General features: G+C 42.3%; 1 protein-coding gene across 3 annotated transcripts in view; it reads right to left on the reverse strand.

The window, feature by feature from the left end:
* Nucleotides 1-11,617: 11,617 nt before the first annotated feature.
* Nucleotides 11,618-23,829, reverse strand: part of SPECC1 (sperm antigen with calponin homology and coiled-coil domains 1) — a 98,496-nt gene continuing 86,284 nt past the window's right edge. For all 3 annotated transcript variants that reach the window (XM_033004733.2, XM_033004730.2, XM_033004734.2), the window contains 3 exons: nucleotides 18,426-18,542; nucleotides 17,481-17,540; nucleotides 11,618-16,756 (listed from right to left, as the gene is read on the reverse strand). In XM_033004733.2, the coding sequence (XP_032860624.2) occupies nucleotides 16,667-16,756; nucleotides 17,481-17,540; nucleotides 18,426-18,542 (267 nt within the window). In that variant the 3' untranslated portion in view covers nucleotides 11,618-16,666. The remainder of the gene's footprint in view (nucleotides 16,757-17,480; nucleotides 17,541-18,425; nucleotides 18,543-23,829) is intronic.

Raw genomic sequence — 23,829 nt, forward strand, 5'->3', positions numbered from 1 at the left:
CCCGGGGACGTCGCCCCCGGAACGGCATCCCACAGCCCTGGGACGGCACCCCCGGAACAGCACCCCACTACTGCACGGCCCCAGGACGGCACCCCACTACCGCACGGCCCCGGGATGGCACCCCCGGAACGGCACCCCACAGCCCCGGGACAGCACTCGATCACTGCCCGGACCCGGGACGGCACTCCCGCACTGCCCGGTCCCGTGACGGCACCCCTCAGCCCCGGAATGGCACCCCCGGAACAGCACCCCCCCACCTCGGGATAGCACCCCCGGCACGGCACCCCACAGTCCCGGGACAGCACCCCACCATTGCCTGGCCCCGGAACGGCACTCCCCAGCTCTGAAACGGCACCCCTGTACCACCCGGTCCCAGGATGGCACCCCCAGCACGGCACCCCCCAGTCCCAGGACAGCACCCCACCACCGCCCAGCCCAGGCCCAGCACCCCCGGATGGCATTCCCAAGACGGCACCCCCCCACTGCCCAGCCCCTGTGGCCAAAGCCTTGGGCTGGTTGCTCATCACGAGTGTTTTCAGGGCCACTTTTCCCAAGGAGGAGTAAAAAGCTCCCCCAAAAGTTTCAGTTCCCGCTGTCACCCCAACACGACAAGGCTCTCAGGTATTGCTACAGCCTGTTGGGACACCAGCGACAGTGTTGCCACACAGGCAAAATCCCCACAGGGAGGGTGCTGACCAAAAGTAAAAGATTTCACAAAAATCATGCAGTCTGTGGACAGTTACCATACAACGTGACGTTTCCTGATGTAAGAAAATGTCAAAATACCATCAGTTAGCAAACGCTATTACTCATAGGGCTACAGAAGTTGAGTTTAGGTCTAAGGAGCTTGGAAAAAATTCAAACTTGATGCAATCACCAAAGAAAGGGGTTGTCTGCACTGGTTCATCTTAAAACCAGCAGAGAATATGAAGATAAATATAATTTAATAACTACTTACCTTTTCATCACAGCTTTCATACTTTACATTGTGTTCACCATCAGAACACAGCCAGATCAGAGGTTGAACTTCACACCAGTTTTGTAGCATCCAGCGGTATTAAATAATCCAGGACAGAAGCTAGAAAAAAAAGAAAAATCCAAACAATTAAGCAAAATAAACCTTCTTGCAGCAAACAGAAAGTAAAAGAAATTGCCATTTTTTTTTTCAAAGAAAGCTGGAAATTAAATCCTGTAGAAGGGAAAGCTTTCTGGGGATCCAATGCTGAAGCAGAGCAAAAACACATGGGAAAAATAGGATCAAAATTATTTCTATGGACATGGCATAAATGGAAACACTCTCATTGACTAGCAGTGCTTTGGATCAGACAGAAATGAGGAGGACCTTCTAAAGCCATTTTTTTCAAGATGGACATCTCGGGAGCAGAATGCTTCAGGATGACTAGGATGCCGAAGGAAATCCATATCTGTGGTATGTTTAATTCGACGGGGATGTACAGCAAGGTTCCCTTTGCTCCTTTTAGACCAAAGGATCTGCGCGTGAGGGGTAGCGCTGCCCCTTGCCCTCCCACCTAACAACACCTTTGCACTCTGTATCCTCCAAAGAAGGACGGATTCTCACAAGGGCACTAACAGGCAAGCACGTCACTCCAGTGACTCGGATCTCGGTGTCTGCCAGGGGCTGTGCTAGAAGGGACGACAGAATTTCAAGGAGAACTCAAGGTTGCCGGTACACAGCCCCCCATGTCAGGCTGCTCCATCTTTCTCAGCACTGGCTGGATCCTGAACTTGCCTACACTGGTCTGGTTTATTTATTATTTTGGGATGAGTGTAGCTTCCCTCACACAGAGCCTGTTATAATCATGTAAACGATGGTAAACTATCATGGAAAAACACTTTTCCCCCCAAAGCAATGGATTTACATCAGGGTTTTTACACATGTTGTTTTCCTAGCTCCAAAACATGTGCCAACAGAGGCCTTCTGCTGCTTCATAGCACTTCAGTGAAACAAGCATTAACTTCTTGAAGTGGACACATTTTATTAGAAAAGGATCTGCTTTTGTGCTCATGGAAGTACTTTTTACAGGCTGATCCAAGGGAAATTGTGGTTCATTAAGTCAGACAGGGATAGAGAAACCATTATTTCAGATTCTGATGAATAGGTTGTTCGGGACAAGGTCTCTCTGAGACAGGTAATAAGGCACTGTGAGTACTGTGGATTTTGCATTACACGAAGATTCATGGCTCTCCAAAGGAGCAAAGCCTTTGCCCAGGTCCAGTGGTTTATTCTGGTGTTGTTTAACTGATGTCGCTGAACTTATTCCGAATACAACTCAGCTGCAAGTGAAGCCAAGGACAAGCATGCTCAGCAGTGTTGTACCAAACGTGGTTAAATCCTGCTGGCAATAAGAGCAGGATGAGCCCATACCCAGCCAGAGGTACAGACTCTGCCCTCCAGCTGCATTCTTCAAGCCCCGTTTTAAAATATATGGCACTGTACACCCTACCATTAAATACCAACTGAATGTGCTGGGCTTGTAAAGTAATCATCTGAGCAGGCATTGTGAAACTCTGCAGTTCTTGGGGCTCTGAGGATGATGAATCTGTAGGTGATAATGTGCATATTTATACACTGGAGTCTGTAAAGGAGCAAGGCAGTCGCACGATTAGCAAGGTAAATATAGCCCAAAGCTTGCAGCTTGCGGAATCCATTCAAGAACTGGAGAGCAATAGTAACATGGCAACAGGTCACTGGAGCACCGTTGGATGCTAAGATGTCAGAGACAAATGAATCAATGTTACTATTATTTTCCTGGATTCTAATTTACTCTAGGGATTTGCCTCTCAACACTCATGTAGGAAGCAGCACCGGCCCCAATCTGCTTCTTTCAAGTGTAAGAACTAATCTGGCTCTTTTGTTCAGAGGGAAACTGATTTAAACAGATCCCACGTTATGAATGGCGATGCAGTGGGAGACAGGATCAGCACCCTGGTGTGGCCATAGCCCATGTCTCTGTGGTTTGGCAGAAGCCCACCAACCTCGTACGTGCTGTTCCTTCTGTCGCTGCCATCCCCGGGGGAGCAGAGCTGCCGCTTCGGAGGCCGTGCATTTCCTGCAGCCTTCTGTGATCTCTTTTGTGTGAGGCCTCTGTGCCTCTGCGCAGTCTCGGGCTTCATTGAGGACTTCCCCAGCAATCTCTGTCTTGACACCTTCGGTACTCCTGGCCCGGCCACAAAGAACGGGTGCGGAGCCCCACTAACACACATCTCTCCACAGACAGGGGACAAGGGGCCCAGACAGCCCTCAGGGCTGAGTTTGTAAGCACAAAGAAAAGCTCCTGAGTCAGTGACAGCTGGGATGTTCTTGCTGGTCCTGCAGCCAGATTTGCTATCTCAGACACTCCTGAGACAACAACCTTGACAGCTTCTTTTCCTCCCTAAGCACACAGAGTTGAAGAGTAACAAGCACTGAAGTGGGAGTGTCTCTGCTTCAAAGGGACACAGACATCTTCTAGATATCAAAAACAGGGAAAAAAAAAAAAAAAAAAAAAGAGGGTGCCAGACAAAAAGTTCACCTGTCTTGCTTCGATAGGCACATCTGTCATATGGACTTTGGCAACACTTCATTGACCCAAGAGCTACAGTGTTGAGTAGAACAGGCTCTTGGGTGGTCATGGGCATTAGCCCTGCGCCTCGTGGCTTTGCAAGCAAAGCAGCTGCCAGCCATCCGCTTCAGTGAAGAGGCAGCTCCATCTCAAAACTGCCCATGGAGAGGGGAGCTGGGAAATCAGGGAAGCCCAGGGCTTTCCGGGCAAGCCCTGTTTTGGAGTACAGGCTGTGGCACAGTCCCGTGCCGTGGCATGTGCCCTCCCATGTCCACGGAGGCTCAGAGGTTCTCTTCCTCCAGCCCTTGCCAGCACACCTCAGCACAAGCCTCCACACCCGCCTCCCCAGGAAACACTTGCATTTCTGACCTTTTCACTACTTGTCTCCTCTGCAAGGACTACCAGCTAAGGGAATGACCGGTGCCAGTGGCGGTGGCAGGGATTTGCAACGTGAACGTGAGGAGCTGGACAAAGAGCCAGCTCGTGTCTCTCATGTGGCTGCGTCTGCCAGTGCAACAGCCCTCAGCTACGCCTTGCTAAATCAGAACCATGACCCTCACAGAGCTAGCACTGCCTCGGGAACTGGATCCCCATTACCACTCAAGTCTTCACTAGTACTTTTGAGTTGTTTTGCAGGACAAGACATAGCTTGTCCTGAACCTGACTCCAAGAAAGGATTCCCAAGACACAATATAACCTGTAAACCGTGCAGCAGGTACAAAAGCCCTCTTCAAAGTGATAGTGTCGATGACGGGCTGAACTGCACACAGTCTATGCAAGCTAGGTGAAGGGAAGGGGATTTTTGAGGCTAACTTGGTATGCAGGCAGGTGAAACAAGTACTCACCTCTGCCTGAATATTTATTGCCTGCATTGCTGTGCTGAGCATTAGCATATCAAAGATTCCAGATGAGTTCTGAAGTAAACAATGATGGAGGTGAATGGCCAAAGGTGAGGTTTGCTGCTGTATCGCTGCAGGCATTTTTCTGGAAGAGACTGGGAAAGAAAAGTGGAGAGTGAAATTCCAGAGAAAACTATTTCCATACTGGAGACTTCAGTAAGCCTGCAAAATCATTGGAAAACAAACCAGAAAAATTGTGGTAAGATTGTAAACTGCAGATCAACCAAATTGGATTTTCCTAGTCCCGAGGGTCACTGCCAGATAATAAATGTATATTATCCTGGAATTTAAAACTGGTGCTTAAATTATCTGCAAGAACTCATCTTGTAACAATGCAGGTGTGTGAATTCTTTATAAATTGTGGGTTATATCTTACACCTTTCATTGGAAAATAAAAAAGCCACCACAAGACTGAAAAAAAATAAACTATAAACAGCGGTGAAATTAAAAAGGAAGGATTTTGGCTGAGTGGAGGCAAGGGTATAAAGACACCATTTTGAAGACAGTTTTAATTTATCTCTGCGTTTGATTTTATTTACTAACTGCCTTCTAAGATGAAAAGCCAAGTACCTCTTCCAGCAGTATTTTAAAAAGAAAGCTTCAGCTCAAGCCAAGAGCATATGAAGCCCTACAGTGCTGAGCCCTGGTTGCAAGGTCTCACCTGCCCAGGGCTCCCAGTGGCTGCTGGACCCAGTTGTCTCATTTATGTTGGTGGAGCTGGTACAACCAATTTCCCAGAGGACTCAGTAGGAAGCGTTGTTCCGTTTCCAGGCCAACACCAGCAGGGGAAAGCCCAGGGTGAAGCTGGACAGGCAGTGATGCCGTTTGCAATTCAAACAACCTGTGATTGCTTCACTCACAGGGAGAGCTGCTTCCTGGGCAAAACCCTCACAACTTCATGCCCCTGAGAAAACAAACTTGCTAAGTGTCTGCTCCACAAGCCTGACTCAGAGCTTCACTCCCAATCAACACTTCACACCAACAATAAGGAGAAGTGATTCTGCCCCCTGCCAAACCCTAACAGTGCAGGGAAATGTGCTCTTATCCCAAGTGTTTAGAGCCATTCTGCTTTATGCAAAAATGAGACATTCGGAGCTCCACATGAATACAATAAGAAGACTTGAATTGGTGCAACACAACTGCTCTGAATATGGAATTATGCTCAAATTCTAGACAAAAAATAGATTTAATTCAAATACTTGAACCTGTTTGCTATGTACAAGATGGAACTAAGATTTGGAAAAATCTCTTATTATTATTGTCTGTTATTAGTATATATGCAACTGTATATACAACTAGAAATTATTATGGTGATTATCATTACTACATATGCAACTGTCAGAGGACAGCTATGGCATATAGAGAAGCCATGAACCTCCGGTGTCCTAGGTCCCAGCTAGAGCTCTGAAAACCATCCTCCACCTCTAATAGCTAGCCGCCCTTCACAGGCAGATCCATGCAGGTCACTCAGGGGTTAAAGGGTGGCTTAGCTGTGGCAAAGGGAAAAATGCAGAGTACATGCAAAAAAAATTCAAATCATCCAATGCAGAGGAAGGGACCTGGATTCCTGTCCCACTCTGGCTCCACATTCAGCTGCCAGTGAATACTGAATTTGCATTCAAAACCTGTTTGAACCCTAATATCATTATTACAGCCCCTATTGTATTGCTCCATCACAAAGATACAAGATTTTTCTGTTTCGTCCAGTCTACATAACTATTGGCAAAAGTAAACCCAGTGCTAAACACTGTTAAAGCCCAAGAACTCGGTCAGTGTGATTTCCATCCTTGCAAGACGTTATCAGAAACCCTCCTAGCTTAGTTGCTATGAAAGCAATGGCTTAATCACAGCTGAAGGGGAAGAACATGGACTGTGCTATCCCATGGTATATTATTTATTATTAATATTACTAGCCCCTTTGCAAGCTTCAGACTGAACTCTCCCTTCCCAGAATAGCTCTCCAGGGCCTTGGCAGTACAATTGCTCTCAAGGGCTGAGCTATGCATATATTATTATTATTGCTGTGCTATTCAGACATGTTGGATTGTCTGAACCGGACACTAGTAGCTGCATTACAAATAAGCAAGAGGCCGTGCTCATTGCTTTCACTGTAACTGCCCTATCTGTAGTTTTTATTCTGGCAAGGAAAATGACAGACATTTTATAACTGAAAAAGCCAAACAGAGTCATTGTGGTAGCCTTGGTTCCCAGGAGCTTGATCCTGTTGGGAGAATGTTGGCTATGTCCTGCTGGATCACTAACCTGAAGAGTTTGTTCACTTCCTTGATTAGAGTGAGGGAGTGGCTTACTATGAGAGAGAAAGGATGAATAGTCTGAGAATACAAAAATTAACAGCACATCGAGGTGGAAACAAGGGTTTGAACTGCTACATATTCTTTGTTTTTTTAAGGCAAGAGGAGTGGTAAAATGGAGCTTTGCACAGAAGGTGTACAGCTGCCTGTGTGGAACAGGTTAGAAAAAGCACTTGCTCCTATGTTAATTCTCTTAATCTTGTTACTTTCTCTTTAACCAGCTTAAACTCATGATGTGTGGGTAAGGATAAAACCTCGGTCATTGCTATGTACTTAAGAAGGGACAGCAGTTCACATTCTAGATATGTGAACAATGTTTACCCACACTGGCATTTTACAGCTTTCATTTTCTTCCTGCTATGCTCAATAAAAAACACTGATTGCCCCCATAATCTGACTGCCATCTTTTCTGGGTGACATTTACTTCAGGGTCCTGCTACCCAGCGTTTGTGCTTATAGTTTTCCAGCATCAAATTCTGAAAAACTCTATCTGTGAGACTTCAGCCACCTGGTTATAACCTCTTCAGCCCATCAAGTCTCCATCTGGAAGACTTTTTATTCTGCTTGTATTGCTTATGCTTCTCTACTGTCTATTATGGCTTATATCTTTCAAGCACATGGATAACCAGGGCAACTTCTTAGCTAATGCTCGCTTGCACTGACTTCCTGTTCAAACGTCACTACAGCTATTGCAATCAAAAAGAGGAGAGGTACGAAGTTGTTCTTTTATATACACTGGTGACGCTGGCAGTTGAACAGCCCAAGAAGGTGGGGTAAGATGCTTGCCTGGCTCTGGAAGCTGCTCAGAGTAGGGGTCAGGAAGGAACTGCTTCCTGCACACTGCAGCTTACACCCCATTTCCTTTCTCCGGAGCCACATGCTCTTTAAAAAGCCAAATTGAAAACATGGCCATTCCGAATTACAGCACTACAGAAACTTCTGCTCTTCCAGGAAAATTTCTGGTGGCGATAGTCTCTGGAAAGCGTGATGTCTCTGAAGATTTTGAAGCCCAGTGGCTCTGGAAAGACTTGCTAGGAGTCAGAAGGGCCACTCAAAGCAAGCAAACAGGGTAGTTCAGAAGTTATAACAGAACCACAACCTGAGGTCCCATACATTTAAGTATCAGGAGCCTGGGAATTTGGGGTAAAATGAGCATTATTAATGACTAACGGGGGACATGAAAGGATTGGCTCAGAGATGGGGGAGGCTGAAAAATATGTCAATAAGCTTTTCCTGAAAACAAGAGTTTCCTTTTCAACCCATGCCATGGAGCCACGAATGGGTTCACGTAGGTTGAAAGCATGTTTGTGATCAGCACACCTGCCCCAGCTCCCATGGAAGGTCTCCCACCACTTTGGGAACTCAAGACTCCTAGTGCTCATTCTAGGCTTAAAACTTTAGACTACACGGTCTGCACTGTCTTCAGCTTCAAATATAGATGAGGTCATGAACCTCAAAATGCTGGAATCTATGTTTGGAGCAGGTTTGTGTGTTCACAGAGAGGTCTTGGTTCACGATGGGGTCAGAGGCACTGTGGTGATACAAACAAATGAAAACCTCTCCATCTCAAATAGAAGAATGTGCACCAGTGAGGAAGGGAATTGTTCTTTCCACCCCAATCTATGCTTTCTAAGCATTAGAAGACACTGGCAGTAAAAGCACACTAAGCAGCAAAGTAGTCCTGAATCTTGTCATCTCACCCCATCTACAGCCAACCACAAATAATCCTGGGAAAATACTGGCCTCAACAATCATTTTCAGTTTCCTTCTGAACCACTTGCAAACATATCTGCATATATTACTCACTGACAATCTCCAGAGAGAATCCAGCTTGTCTCAACAAATAAATCAAAGCATCTGGAGTATATTCTGAAAAGAGTTGAGACAACAGAGCCTGTAAGCATCTAACAGCTTGCTTCAGCAATGGAAACACCAAGTCCAGCAATTAGATACAGCAGGTCTTCCGAATCAATTGTTCCTAAGCAGAGTCTATTTTCTGAAAGATAACAAGGGAATTCACAGACATTAATATTTGCAAATAGCTGAATATAGCAAACTGACAAAAATAGGAACTGCCTTATATCCTTTCCAACAGCAGATCCTGATTGCTGGGCTGTTAATTTTTGCTGGCTTCCCAGCATATACTTTCCATGGCGAAGGCACTGGCACCGCTCAGGTAACTTGCTGAAGTCAAGAAGCGGAGGAGTAGATCCATTTTAATGTAAATATTTTTTATGAGTAGTTGTTTGGCTGAAGCTTTGAATCACAGTCAGTGATAGCATGACTTTGTGTTTTGTAGCAATTACAGTTCAATCAAGGATTATGAGGACAGGTTTTTAAAGAGCCAACAGATATATCTTGTTTGAACGATTAAAACCAAAGCAAACATGAACTAAAGTAGCTGCAATAACAGGGATCTTGCTACCCACTGGTATCTCCATACTGTACAAAGAACAGATTAACTCTGACAGCAAGGTCTCAGGAGATTCATATCTCTCTATAAACAGAGAATGGGACTGAGACTCACTACGTGCCATTTTTGTTCACTGGTCTTTAAGGCAGAAAGGATTTTTGCCTTTCCACATCCCAAGACTCAAGAGTCTATCCCCATCAAAAAATTGCTGGCTGCTACCAGACATGAAGGCTAATGTCCTACAAGCATATGTAACAATGATTCATGTGAAAAACAAAACAAAGCCAAAAACAAAACAACTAAAAACTTTACTTCTTGCAGTTACTGCAACATGCAGACAGAAATCACCAACTTGGTCTTAGCTAAGATCTGGCTGGGTCACAGGAAGATGGAAATGAGGTAGTCAGTCAAACATGGCTTTGAATGCCAACCTGTAACCAGCTCATGTTACATGATAATTTCTAACTGTGTCACAAATACAGGGGGGACGTTCAGATAGACCAAAGCTTCCCTGAGCAGGGCTGGACAACTAGGATTTCACCCCATTGGGACTAAACAACATCACAAAACCAATCTGCTCTGATTAGTAATTAGTTCTATTATAATACTGCATATTAACTGTAGCTTGTGGTTGGAGGCTGTATATACTCCTAGCAAATACAGCTGTTACCCCAAAGGTTTTATAGTTAAAAAAAGGACAGACAATATGATAGAGAAAAGAGAACAATGAAGTATTGGGAATTTAGACAGACAGACATGAACTGCCTTCTACCAAGGTCATGCAACTGCTGAACTTAAGTATTCAGTCCTGCTATTTACACTTTAAGCATACTACAAGCCTGCACTCTTGCTGGAAGTTTCACCATCACCAGGACAGGGCTGATTCTGGGAATTCCTTTGCAGAAGACAACTGAGGTGCAAATATTGAGTCTAGTGTTTTCTAAGTGAGCTACAGCAAACCTTCAAAACAAAGTGCAGTGGTGGCTTAGAAAAAATTAGGAACTCGTTTGCCATTTTGTGTGGTCGTACTTTGTCCAGGAGATAAAGCTACTCCAATCAGAACAATCATCAAAACAACATTGCTTTGCCTGTGACATTGCCACAAGAAAGGATCAGTCCAGCATTAAAAATCCCGGGTGGAAACATGATACTTAGGCAGGGAAAGGCAAAATAGACTGGATTATGTAAATGAGAACTTTTTCCCATAAGGTTGCATCTACCCAGCAGGACACAAACATACCTGAGAGGCTTGAGGAGATATAAATACCCATTCCTTTTTACCTTCTTGTTCTCTTTGCTGACTCAGCGATTTTGATTGTTCTAGTGTTGCCACTACCATCAGCCTTTGTGCAAAGTATTCTGGAATTTGATCTCAGCATCTTTGAAAGCTCTGTACGTAGGTTGGATGGTGGCTGGAGCACAGCATCCATGGGGCTGAATTCCTTAGCAGCAAAGGCAGGCCTCCACGGCCCTCTCTGTGCGGCCTGGAAAAAGGCATTCTACCCAGGATGCAGTCTAGAATTTAGGAAGCCCTCCTTTACTCCACCACAAAGAGTGTTTATAGTAAGTGTCACCATGAGCATCATTGCTTGGCATTCTGGTTTTGACAAGGAGTCATTATTTTTGCTCTCTTTACTGTACCTGAAATTCCAACAGAAGCTTCGTTTTCCCTAGCAGTGTCACTAGTTGAATGGTGATGATCGATCTGCAAGATGTGGACTCAGTCAGGATGCTCCTGTTTCCCTTCAAAAGATCAGCAGTTAGCAGTTCTCTGTTGCAGGAAATGGAATAGTGCCCACTGTGGTCATGGGGTGCCCGTAGGATTTCAGTCTCTTACGGTGGGGTACAGTTTGGTTCACAGAAGAGCAGCAGAATCTTTCTAGCACCGTGCCCATACTGTGCTCACCCTCTGCATCGTGTGTAACGGCCTCTTGCTATCTACTGGGTGGACTGGACTCTGTGAGCTGTAACTCATCTTGCCTCTTAGCTTACTGGTGACTTGTTTTTATACCTACTCCAGTCAGGAGTCCTTGCTTCCACTTTTTGACTTCCTTCTTAATCCCCTGGTCATTTAAGAGCTCCTAGTGCAGAGATATGTCGATCTCTTCTGTGTTCTTTCCTTGCCTTTGCACTAAGATGATTTCCTACTGTCTCTTCAAAACTATTTGTTTCAGAAACCAAGGTATCTCTTGCACTCCTTTACCCCCAAGACAAACTTCTGAAAGGCATTCAAATGCATCTAAGTTACTTTAAAAATGGAACTTGATATATTTATGAAAAGAAGATTCTGACCAAATATTCTTTGCTACCAGCATAGGAGAAATAATAAACCATGAGTATCTTTTAAAAACTCACCTGGGAGTCCTGCTTCCCAGCACACTGCAGAAGCACCTGTTTTGTATGTAGGTATTTGAAACATTACAACAAACATCAGAAACAGAAAAGATTTATTAGAAATATTACACAGATTTTTGCATCATACATTTTAATAATGTTAATCTTTAAATATTAGCATGTCCAAATTTGGCAATGCCTAGTATATACATTCTAATGTGCTCTTTGTATAAATTAGGTGATGATGTAACATCTGTACCCAATAGAGAAAGCTGAAAGTACTTAACTGTTAGAGGGGATTATCTCATATGACAAACTCAAGCCTGGACCACCAATCAATAAAAACATTGTGTCCAGCATTGCCCAGTGGAACTTGGCACATGTGCAAGTCAAAAATGTAGAGACCATCAGTTGAGAAAAATGTGAATTGCAGTTCAGTTATAAGCTTGATTCTACACCATATTGGTGAGTGAGTCTAAATGGCACTGGAGTCGGTAAAAACCAATACAGTCTAGCATAGTAGAAGTTATTGCTGGGTTTAAAAACGTCTTAATGCTCAGTGCCCTGAGTCTTTTTAGGCAAAAGCCCTCTTCTGACAGGAAAATGCATAATCTCATCCCATCCAGGCTCTGCCTTTTATCAGATACACAAGGCACAGCTCTGCAAACAGCTGCCCCGTCAGATACTTCCTGCTGGAAGACCTGGTACCATAAACACAGAAAGATGAGGGAGATACAGACAAACTAATGAGCCAATGCTCGTGTTTTCATTCCCCTTCCCAAGTAAAGGGGAAAGTCAGTGAAGCAAAAAGGTAGATTTTTAAGAGTTCCAGGTCAGGAATCGAACAGGGGAGAACCAATCATTCTGCCAGCATACACTTGGTTTGGACAGAAAACTTGCACATAACTGGTTGCACATACAAAACAAGAAAAATCATAGAGAAAACCTGTAGAAAACAAACTTCGAATTACAAAAAGAAACACTGCCAAAACTCAGAGAATGTGTCTCACAGAGACAACCGGAGAACGTGCATAAGTCAAAAATCACTGCTCAGTACAGCTGCCTTGTGCAGCACAGGAAGAACTGGGAAATCTTTGTCCCCTTTGCATTTCCGTGACTGTCACAGGCACAGGAAGGGGAACCTGGCAAAGGCAGCAAGCTCTGCGCTCTTTTCCCTCTCATCATCCGAGATCCACCCCAGGACGCACTCTTAGGAGAAACGTCACTCAAGATGACAGTAAGGGCTCTCAAGTTGGTGCCCTTTGCTGTCCACAAAGGCCAAGGTATGTATGTCCCATATATGCCCCTCTCCTCACACGCTGGACTTTCACTCCGTTCCGTTTACTGCGTACTTTCAGAAACAGCTCATCAGCCTTTCTAGAAAACTTTCTTAGAGGGCTGACTCTGGGCTCACTTCTCAACGCCTCTGTACCTTCCCAAGCCATGAAACAATTTGTATCTTCTATGACTCACCAGAAATTCTGGGAATCAGATTGTATACTTTTCACACTTTAGTCTCCTTTCCTCCATAACAGCTATAGTACACCAGTCACACAATGCTATATCCCTCCACGGAATCCCATCCTAACCATTCTTCTCACGTGCTCATCCCAAATCAGCTATTTGGTTTCTTGTAGTCTGACAGACTACCCAAGTACACACATACAAGCATGTGCAGGTATGTTTAAGAGTGACTGCATATTTAGGGAGCATATGGTGACACGGCGAAGAGATTTCATCTGCCTGCACCAGGGAAAGATCCATCACTCCTGAGAGGCAAATTCAGAAAGGATTTAGGCAGTTTAGGCAAAAATACAACACATTATACCATCCATGTCATAGCATCACATGTTCCATTCTAGGACATTTTCAGATGATACTCAGAACTTCTGTGAAGACTATCCTTACACCTTCTAGCTTAACTTAATTAACAAACTCTCTAATTTTAAAGACAGCTAGAATTTTAGTTTTGCAGTCCCAATTTGAGATGTCTTACAAGGGCCTGGAGATTTTCTGAAAATCAGGCTGGTCTGCAGCATCTTGTGTGGGACAAATTTAAATTCATACTCAAATTTTAAGGCAGCATGAAAAACACAACAGTAATTTCTGAAAATCCAGATCTAGAAATGTAACTGTGCAAGGTTCAAAAGGAAGAAAAAATACACAATACTGTAACACTTAAATGAACAAATAAACAATATTCTTAAAAAAAATCTCAAAAAATAATCTGGAAGAGCATCTCTCGATCTCAAAGTGTCAGCATTTCAAAATGAGATGTTTTGCAGGTTTGAGGACTGAAAAGTAACATTAAGCAAATGGTGAAACTGAGTATCTTCTCTACTAACAGAGAGCTCCTTGTTCTAACTCCTAGGTAAGTAAAAAACTGTTAAGAATATACCATTAGAATTGGGTAGAATTAGTGTTTGGTCTATGCTACTGGGGGGCATGGGAGAATAAGCTGAAAAGAGATGACAGAAACATTGCTTAGTGAAAATAATTTGGAAAAAAAAGATGCTAGATCCAACAGAATGGTTTGTAAGGTTAGAGTAAGTCTTGGAGATACAGATTAGAATAAATGTCAGAACAGCGCTTGAAGCAAATGATACTGACACAATAGATAACATACATAGTTAGTGTACATCTGACAGTCACATGGAACACACACTTCCAGTGACCAGAGGGTTAAGATTATCTTTCTTTTTTAGATCAAGTGTGGCCCTCTGACTTTGAACTGTTTACCAGATGCTGGGAATTAAAACAGTTTTTCTCATCCCTGCAAGTACCCGATCCAAAGCCCACTGAGGAATACAGAATTTTCTGTGTTGACTTCATTACGCTTTGAACTACAGCCCGTTGGAGAGAATTGGGACCTCTGCCAATGGTCACCTCAAGGGAGAAGAGCCTGCTGCATCCACAAGGCAAGGGAGCTCTGCAGTGTGACTGCTTTCCTAAACAAACTCTGCTTAGCAGCTATTTTTCTCTTCCATCTTATCAAATAACAGGAGACTTGTATCTGAGAACACTTAGAGCAACTCATCCTATGTTCTCTGGGGATGACAGTGTACACTGAAAAATGCTGGAGAGTTAATTCAATCTAGAAAGCACTCTCTTGCAAAGAATATCTCTGGCCAGCATTTACAACGGCTTTCTCACAGTATAGGATGACACAAAGAGTGCAAGGGCACTGTAAGTGCGTGCCACTGTCCTTTTTTATCACACAGACTCTCAAAAGATTGGAATCAGACTTTCCTGGGGGCGATGGATTAGAATGAATGTCAGACTAAAACTAAGAGCAAGTGATGCTTTTCTCCTCCTGCAAAATAGGCATACACTGCGTTCCTCCAACTTCCTTTCTGTTCAGTACACTCACTGACCTTGGCCACTGTCATCTATCCGTTAATTCTGTATTTTGCTGTGAGAAAACCAAAGTCTGAAAGAGGTTGATTAATTAAATAGTATTTTAAAAAAAAAAAAAAAAAAAAAAAAAAACCAACCAAACACTGTGGGGAGGCCAGAGACTGAAATCAGCCACCTGCAAAGCCCCAGAAAACCTGAAACTAAGTTTCTTCTGTGAAATTGCTTGTTTCTATTTCATGAGCCTTTTTTCAGGAGTTAAGAGCAGGGAGCACACACTATTATTTTTTGTAAGAGAGAAATGACCCTTAGCTTCTTATGATTAACATTCACAAAGCATCAAGTCTGGCCACAGGGTTAAACACGCTAACTAAACAACAACTTTCTTCTACCAGCATAATCTAAAGCAGCTAAGGCAGCCTTCTATGAGATCCTGTACAAAGCGTGCTCTCCAAGCCCTGCTCCTAGAGCAAATTAAGCAGCCTGTTTGACCTTGCTATCCTTGGAGAGAAACAGAAAATTTAACTTCATGAAGTGAAACAGGAGAAACGATATAATGGAAATTAAACAGTATCTTTCAGAGATTTTACTAACAGTATTATTGAACTGGAAAGCTATTCTCTGGCGCCTTAGAGATTTCTATGACACAGAGCGATTCCAGTTACATGATTTGTAACTTGTGAAGTTGCAACTTCCATTGGTACAAGTATATTACTGTGTTCCTTTACAGGGTAACATCACTTCAAGCATATAACAGTGCTCTATGGAGTACATTTTATTGGACAGAGCACAGGCTGTCTCAAGATTCATGCCTCTACACAGCAATTACATATCTGTGCTGATTACACAGGATCAGAGAAGAAAGAAGTTACTCCACTCAATCCACAAAAATATGAACTACTGGGATGTATTGCTTAGAGAATCATCACCTGATTACTGGCACTTTGCAAACTAAAGCTAATAAATTGCATTTGCAATATTCCTATGGCAACTGCGCCTGCACAGTCAGCTGGGAAACCGAGCTCTGGCTTCCCATAGTAATCAAGTAATGAAATTGTAGTAATAAACCTAGTTTTCCTCAAAGAGATTACTTCTGTTTGATCTGAAATGAAGTCCCAGCACCTAACAGGAGCTTTTAGAGTTCTTTCACTAACTGGTGATAGAACAGAGAATGTTTATAAATGATCCTGTTATTATCCTGCCGGCTAAGCTATGACAAGCAAACTAATATACTTATGAGGTCAGATGTGTAAGAATGACTCAGGTTAAGGTTCTACACATTTATGTGCATCTGTCATGATGTTTTACAAAATATACGGAGGGAAGAAAACAACATGTATTTGGGATGAGCTAGGCATGTTTTGGCAAGAGCAGCATTTTCGTGAGCTTTTGTATTAATATTAATCTCCCAGCCTCCCTTGAGTGCCAGCATAGTCCACACTGATTTAGAACTTCACTTTGTAGCAGTTTTCCTGTTGGTGGAGTCTGGTTTGAAGCAAACATTGTATAGCACAAGAGATCTTCTTCAGAAATATCTCATGTGTGTTTGAAAATGCTTTGCAATTTCCACGTGGGAACAAAATTACAGATGAATTTGGTTTGTATAGACGGACAATGGATATTTATTTGGTTACAGTCCCAGATGTAATCAAAATTATGGAAGAGCTTTCTTTCAAACTAAGAGCTTAGGTTGTTTGTGGAAGAGGAGCAAGCGGGTTTTTAAAGTGATCGAGTGCATCTGTAGCATTCTTTGTTCTCTTCCCCACTTCTGTCCACCTCTTGCTCTGCATTTCAGGTCTCAAAGTACTTGTAAATCTGGGCGACGTACTGCATCACACTCTGCCAGTCTGGCCGGTCTGTGTACATCATCTCACTGAGTTCCTGCATAGGACAGACATGTCGTCAGAAGTTGGGCAAGCACCACCACTGGGTCATCTGAGTAGCTGTGGCTATTACTTCTGTTTCCATTCCAGAGCTCCTTAAAGCCACATTAAAAAAGTCCATGAGAATGATCTGCTGGCCTAGTGCAATTCTGAAACTTGTTAACAAACCAGTAACCTGGCATATGCATTTTACATTCTGAAAAGATATTTTCCACCTGCAATCAAAGAACAGGTCTCTGTATAACTTCACTTAAACTGCTGCTTCTTAGCCTGTCTTTCGTTCTGTATTATTATCATGAACCCCATGATATTTTTCCCTTCATATTAAACTTACGTCTTCTTTGTTATAATATTGTTAATTTTTGAAAAGGCTTTTTAAACAGTTTAGCAAACAAATTATCCTTCTATTTTTTAAAATACTAAAACAAAAAGAAAGAAAATGGTCTAACAGGCAAGCCTGCCCATGAAAACAGGAATCGGCCTCCAAGAGGACAACATAATCAATTCTCTCATTTCAATACTAGACCTCCAGAAGTTCCTTCAAATTACATTAATTCTATGATTCTGGAAGACCTCCTTACACTCTGAACTTTCAGAGGTGGTGGTGCAGCTTTCCCGAGTGCTATGTGAACATTTTCAGTGCAAGCTGACTGACTGGCCACATTGCAACAAAGGTTTTGGAACTGTGGCAGCAAACCTTCCCTTGCCAAAAGGTTACTCACCAGGCTGGGTTTGATGCCTACACTTTCAGCAGCTTGAAATGCTAACAGCAGATTTCTTTTCTGTAAAAATATAATAAAAGTTCAAAACGATTATCATAAAAGTATGATTTCTGAACCCTACCTTGCATCTGGTTAATCAGTAAGGTTAAATGAGCAGCTGTATTTGAAAACAGAAACACACTAGATTCAACACTTTCACATAGATGCTTTTTTGTATTACTAAGTTATACACTCACAAACAAGTTCTTTGTCTTTGAATAACTCATCTACTTTTGCCCAAGTTACAGCCCTGTTTTTGACAAGTAGGTTCTTGTGAAACTGATTACAACTGGGAAAAAAATGCCAGTGAGGTTCTGTCTTTGTTATGAGTGAAAGGTTTCTGAAGAGGTGTTAACTAATATAAGGCATTCCTGTATATAGTATAATTCTTATTGTAATAGATACTAGCTGTCTGAAGTAAATCCAGGTTTGTTTAACCCTTTCGTAAGGGTCTAAATATCGTATCTGGAATGCACTGACGTGGTCTGACTTTCAGATACATTGCTGTCCAAGTAGTTTAATGAATGATCTCTCTGCCTACTGATCCAGCACTTTTAAGGTGTGCTGCTATCTCAGGAGTCCAGAAATGCTTTAGCCTTCCATAAGGGATGCTGTCTTCATGTTTATCCACAGCACTCACTGGATTCAGGCAACTTGTCACTAACTCATCCGGTAGACCCTGCAGTTCTCTCTGGGAGCTCACAGCTGGTTTCCTTCCCCTTTTCATCCAGACTGTTTGCTTTGTAACTTCTCAACTGACACTTGCCTCTTACTGTTGCTCTCATCTACTTATTTTGCATCAATCAAGATCTTGCAACACTGTGTCTCCACCACATATCGATCAAAATGGATAATGTTCACCCTGAATTCTGCAAATGGTGTAGGAGCAAGTACAACAAAACTTACTTTATCCTGGCTGTTGAGCTCCTGGTAAGGAATATGTGCAGGCAAATACGTGTGCAGAAGAGCGCAGAAGGCCAGCCCATCACTCCAGCTGCTGCTGAAGTTGGTAATATCAATATTCTGCAAAAGAAAACATGAACCATCTCTGAACAGTGCTACATAATTAAAAAAAAAAAATTCTCCAAACAATAGTTTTTATGCAGTCATGAAACAAACACTCAGAGTATTAAAGAAACATAGGTTTACATTTGCCATTCTCCCCTTCTTTTTCAAATCAAGTAGAAAGATGCCAAGCAGGATGGCAAGTTTCAGAGTCCTGGATAAGAGACTATTAAGGAGTCAAATGTTTTTCACACCAGGCCCCAAACAGAGAGACTCTCTCCAATGCTTTCTAGAAGGTGAAAAATACCACATGCAGAACATGCTGTAGCTGCAACTTTCCTGTGCTGGCAAGAGGATGGACCTTAACTGGTCTCTTTCAATAGCAGAAGTATGATTTCTCCAGCACCTCCAACAAAATTAATTTATATTTTAAACAGTGTTTTGAAATTGATTTCATGCTTCCTTGTCTCAGGATGTGTAACAGAGGGATGGATTTGTAGAATGATGAGGCAGTGTAATCAGTGTATTTGACCACTGTTATCTTTCTGATACTGAACAGCAAATACATGCTTTAATGAAAATGTGTAATTAACAATTATGACTTGATTCAGACCCTTATCAAAAGAGATATCAAACTGATGAAGTACTAACATAGTTCTCAAGCCCTTAATAAAGAATGTACGTACTTGTATGTGAGAGGGAGGCTCAAACTCGGCAGCAGCAATGGCTGAATGGGCAGCTTTCCAAGAGCTGGGCAGATGTGCCCAGGTTGCAGTCATTTGCCTGAATGCATGTCTGCATTCTCACGTTCTTTATCAATGCAGCATCTTTCATCTGCATATCACAGAGCACTTAAAAGGCAGATAAAGAATGGGAAGTCTGAGATATAGTATTTAATCATCTACCTTAACTCACAAAATGAGCCATAAGTAGCTGAGGAGAGAACAGAGGTTTCCTGATGTTCACTCTCCTACTACCATAGTCACTGACAAATAAATGTGGCTGCATCACTGGTAACAAGTACAATACAAGATCCTTATGGAACAGAAACAAACAAACTTTTCGATCTTGCCCTCACACATTTCCTAACATGACAATAAGGCTAAGTTTGCTCAAGGAAGCAATGGTTTCAGTGGGCATGGTTATATTAATAAATACACAATTGAGATCCCACAGTTGAGCTAGAAAAATCTCTGACTTGTCCGTAGAAACCCTCCCACCACTAGCAGCTCCAACAGGAAGGCAATGAAAAGGAAACATTTTGAAAGAAACAGTCTAATATCGTTGCAAGTTTAAATGGTCAAAAATCCACTTTCCTTCCTCTTGTTGCTAGGTGGTGGGATTCTTGCTAGTCACATAACTTATTACAAGGGCGCACTCAGTGCACAGGGGAAACCCAGTTTCCCTACTCATGGCAACTGAAGTCCAGAACATGCTATGTCCAACAGGTGGATTAGAGTGATTACAGAAAGTGATATTTTAAAATCAGCCCATCTGTAAGGAACTCCTTTAAAATACAGAGATTACTGGGGGTACAGAGTGCACTTGGGAATCTTCACAGGGATTTGCTTGCGAGGCACAGCCGTAGTTAAACGTATGCTTGTGGTGCAGTCTGATCCTGTGAACAAGATGACCTCTCTAATGCTCTTGCTTGCACTGACTGGCCATACCAACACACTAAGGAATTTTCATGACTAAGTTTTGCTGCTGTACTAGCAGCTGTAGTTCCAAATACCAGCTAAAAACAAAACAGTGACTTAAGTGATATTGCTTAGAAAAGTAACAGCTGCTGGAGCACCCAAGGCTCTGGGACATGACAATACTGCACCATCTCCCATTCTATGGCAAGTGTGAAGCTACCCTCAAATCATTCTCACCGGCCACATCTTCCTATGCTCTGAACTTCAACTCAGATTGACACTTCATTTTCTTCATTTAGCTACCGTCTGTTTTCCTACAAGATTCCCCATAAGACAAAGCTTTTACTGCATCTCTCATACAAGAGCTAATGCAGAAGCACTAAAACCCAGACAGGAAGTGTTTTAGCATATGCTCTTCACGTACAATGCTTCACTGATTAGTTGTCCAACCTGGACTTTGTCCAGTCAGACAGGATTTCAGATTAGTAATAAATGTCCATAATAAAACATGACTCAAATTGAAGCAATACAGAATATTGCACGTTAAAATACTCTGGCTGTAATAAATCTACAAATCTAATGGACTCAGAAAGCAGGCCATCAGCAGCAGACATTACCACACTGCACCAGCCACCACATTGTATTTTGCTCTATTAACATCTGTCAATGGAGATAAAAGAAAAGCAACGTAGTGGCTGAATACCATCACAAGAAAAAAATATTTTGCTCTGAAAGCTGTCTTGGCTTTCCTTAATCCATAAAGTTGCACCATGGAAGTCCAACTTTGTCTTATGGAATTGGCTGAAGCTGGATTACTTTGCTTTTTTGACATTTTAGACAAACAAATTAGTTATTATTTATCAATCTGCAGTTAGTGGGAAAGGACAGACTGCCAAATTATAAAAGTGTTTTTACTGAGGCCAATATGTTTTATCAGCAAATGGCCTACCATCAAATGACAATATCCTCATTTTATATTGTATGATAGAAAAGGAAAATGGAGGTGGCATTTCCCCCCCCCCGCCAAAGGCTACGGAAACTAGAACAAAGCAAGCCTTAGCTAAGCAACAGGACTAGACAAAAAGGCAAGTCATGTTTGTGTGGGAACATGATATCGTATCCTCGTTTTCATGATGCTATTATGAGACACATGTGAGATGCAAAACTATTCCTTCTTTCTTACAGTATTTCACCAGACCAGCATCGGTTTGATAATTTTACTTGGCTTTGTAGTTTTAACTATACCTAAAACACTTTTCCTCCTCCCATCTAACAATATCTAGAGATAAGGAGTGCTAATGTCTACAGTAAAATCAGAACTAGGTCCAAAAATCCTCACATCTCCAACAGCATCATCCAGTTAGTCATCTTCAGTAATTCTTGAATTCTTCAAGTCTTACAAACAAGCAAAAGTTCAAGGATGGGGTTCTGCTGACAATATTTAAACCACAGATGAAGTCTACTGCAAAGTGGTATGACATGATAAACAGAGTAAACTAACTCAGATCTCAATTTTTGCCCTAAATGCAAACCAAAAATAAATGTTTGAAGGTTCAGCTCAACTCTTCAGTTAATGATACAACAACAAACACTTAGACATACTCAAAACCACTTAGTTGCCATTTTCACATCCAAAAAGCATCAGTGAATTGTGTTTTTTTCCTCTAAACAAATGCATTTCCATTTCTTACATGGTCTAAACCCCTCTCTGGCATTTCATCTTGGATTCTGTATTAACTACTTTTCAGTTTGGGATATAAGGACATGGCAAATGAAAAGTGATCTTCTGTGTTTTGCCACACTGCAGGTTTACTTGTAATACCTCCTCACTATGCCACACGACGAATTAGGTCAAAATAGTGATACTCTGATTTCTCAGAAGGTCTCTGGCTCCACTGAAGTCAGGAAAAAAAAAAAACAAAAAAAAAACAACACAACAAAAAAAACGAAACGAGAACAATTTAGGGAATGAACACCTTGGAAACTATTCACTTCTCTTGATTATTTTGGCAGTGGAACCAGTCTCAGTCTTTCTGCCACACGTCTCTCTTCCTCAACACAGTCCATGAATATATAGGAGCTATCTGTGTACATGCTGGTTGCTAATGTATACTTGCAAACTGCAGGATGGAAGAGTTTGGTGATTTCTGTGTCTCCCAGTGTGCTTACAGCAGAACTCCCACCCCAAGCTCTGAAAAACTGCATGTGGTTTCTTATGAGAGACCTAGAAGTTAATCTATATAGGATGGTACCCTTTAGAAGAAAGATACACCATCAAAGTGTATGCAGAATGAATGTAGGGAGAAATATTAAAATGGAATAGGAACTGCAGATCAACTGAGCTGTAGTGTTCATTAGGCAGGGTGAAGGATTTGCCATCTTATGGTCACACTACATCTGATGGTCACTAGTACCCCAACGACTATCCTGAGCATGCCATCAGTGCTAAAGATGTCTGTACCAAAGATTAACCCCTGGCCCATGGGTCAAGAGGTTCTGAGTAGCTTAGGCCTGCAGCACTCAGGGTTACTGGATTCATCTGGAGCAGATGTATCACATCCATATTATGCAGCACTTGACTATGCTGCTAAGAAAATAATTGGAGAGGTGGGGGTGGTATAGTTGAAAATTTTGAAAGAACATGAAAGTCAGGCCAGAAGAGGGGTGTTTTTATAGCATGACAATATAACCATCTTTACATACCCTGTGTGGAGTGGGAAAAAAGGAGCATAGAAAGATGTGAGGGTACAAAGTTTGCTGGGCTAGTGGTAGAGCACTGTGTAAAGCACAGAGGTGTCCAGACTAAACTATTTCCAGTGTAGTTCCCAGGCTTCTTGTCAGTGAAAATAGTTCATTCACTTCAAATGAAAGCTCATGAGTGCACTGGGAATATTAAGAGACTGGGATCTGGAAGCATACCAGAGTGCAGTTTTCTGAAAGTACCAAAGTACCCAGTATGGTTCATTTCTATGAATATTAAAGTACCTGACATTAAGTTAAAAAAAAAAAAATCCAGGCAATGTTATTTAGAGAGCAAATTTATTATCTATTATACTAGTGACAAGCCAAGTCTAAAAGACAGTAAGCACCTGCAAGTCATTAACCTTAGCCCCCCACCCCAAGAACAGGACCTTTGCTTGCAGATAACAGGGCACTACAAAAGCCACAGGAAAGACACAAAGGGAAATCTGTGTGATCTGTTCTCACTAAAAACAATTTATTGTTTATCTGAGGAAAAAACAACCACACCATTAGATTTCACCAGATCTTTGACTATTAAGTCTTCAGTAAAAAGCAACAATGACATCATACACACATTACAGCCCGAGAATGTTAAAATACTGACACAAGATATTCCCACTACGCAGATGTTACTGTGCCCACAGCAATGGCTCTCTGAATCATAATTTTCTCTATAAAACCCAGAATTATAAATTATAGACATAAATCAGACAGAAGCTAGCCTGGAATTCTGTGGAAGAAAGCCTGCAATAAATATGACCTTAGCATCATTCCTCCCACCCTCCCCCCTCAGTTTACTACATGCCCTCCTGCCTTTCAGAAGTCACTGGTACAGACCAGCACACCAGGAACATGCCAGAGTGGCTAATTATTGAAGTTCAGCCCATACAGAATATAAATTTAAATACTGAAGACAAAACTAG

Source organism: Tyto alba, unplaced genomic scaffold, assembly GCF_018691265.1.
Source record: "Tyto alba isolate M040663 unplaced genomic scaffold, T.alba_DEE_v4.0 Super-Scaffold_19, whole genome shotgun sequence".
Lineage (NCBI taxonomy): Eukaryota > Metazoa > Chordata > Aves > Strigiformes > Tytonidae > Tyto > Tyto alba.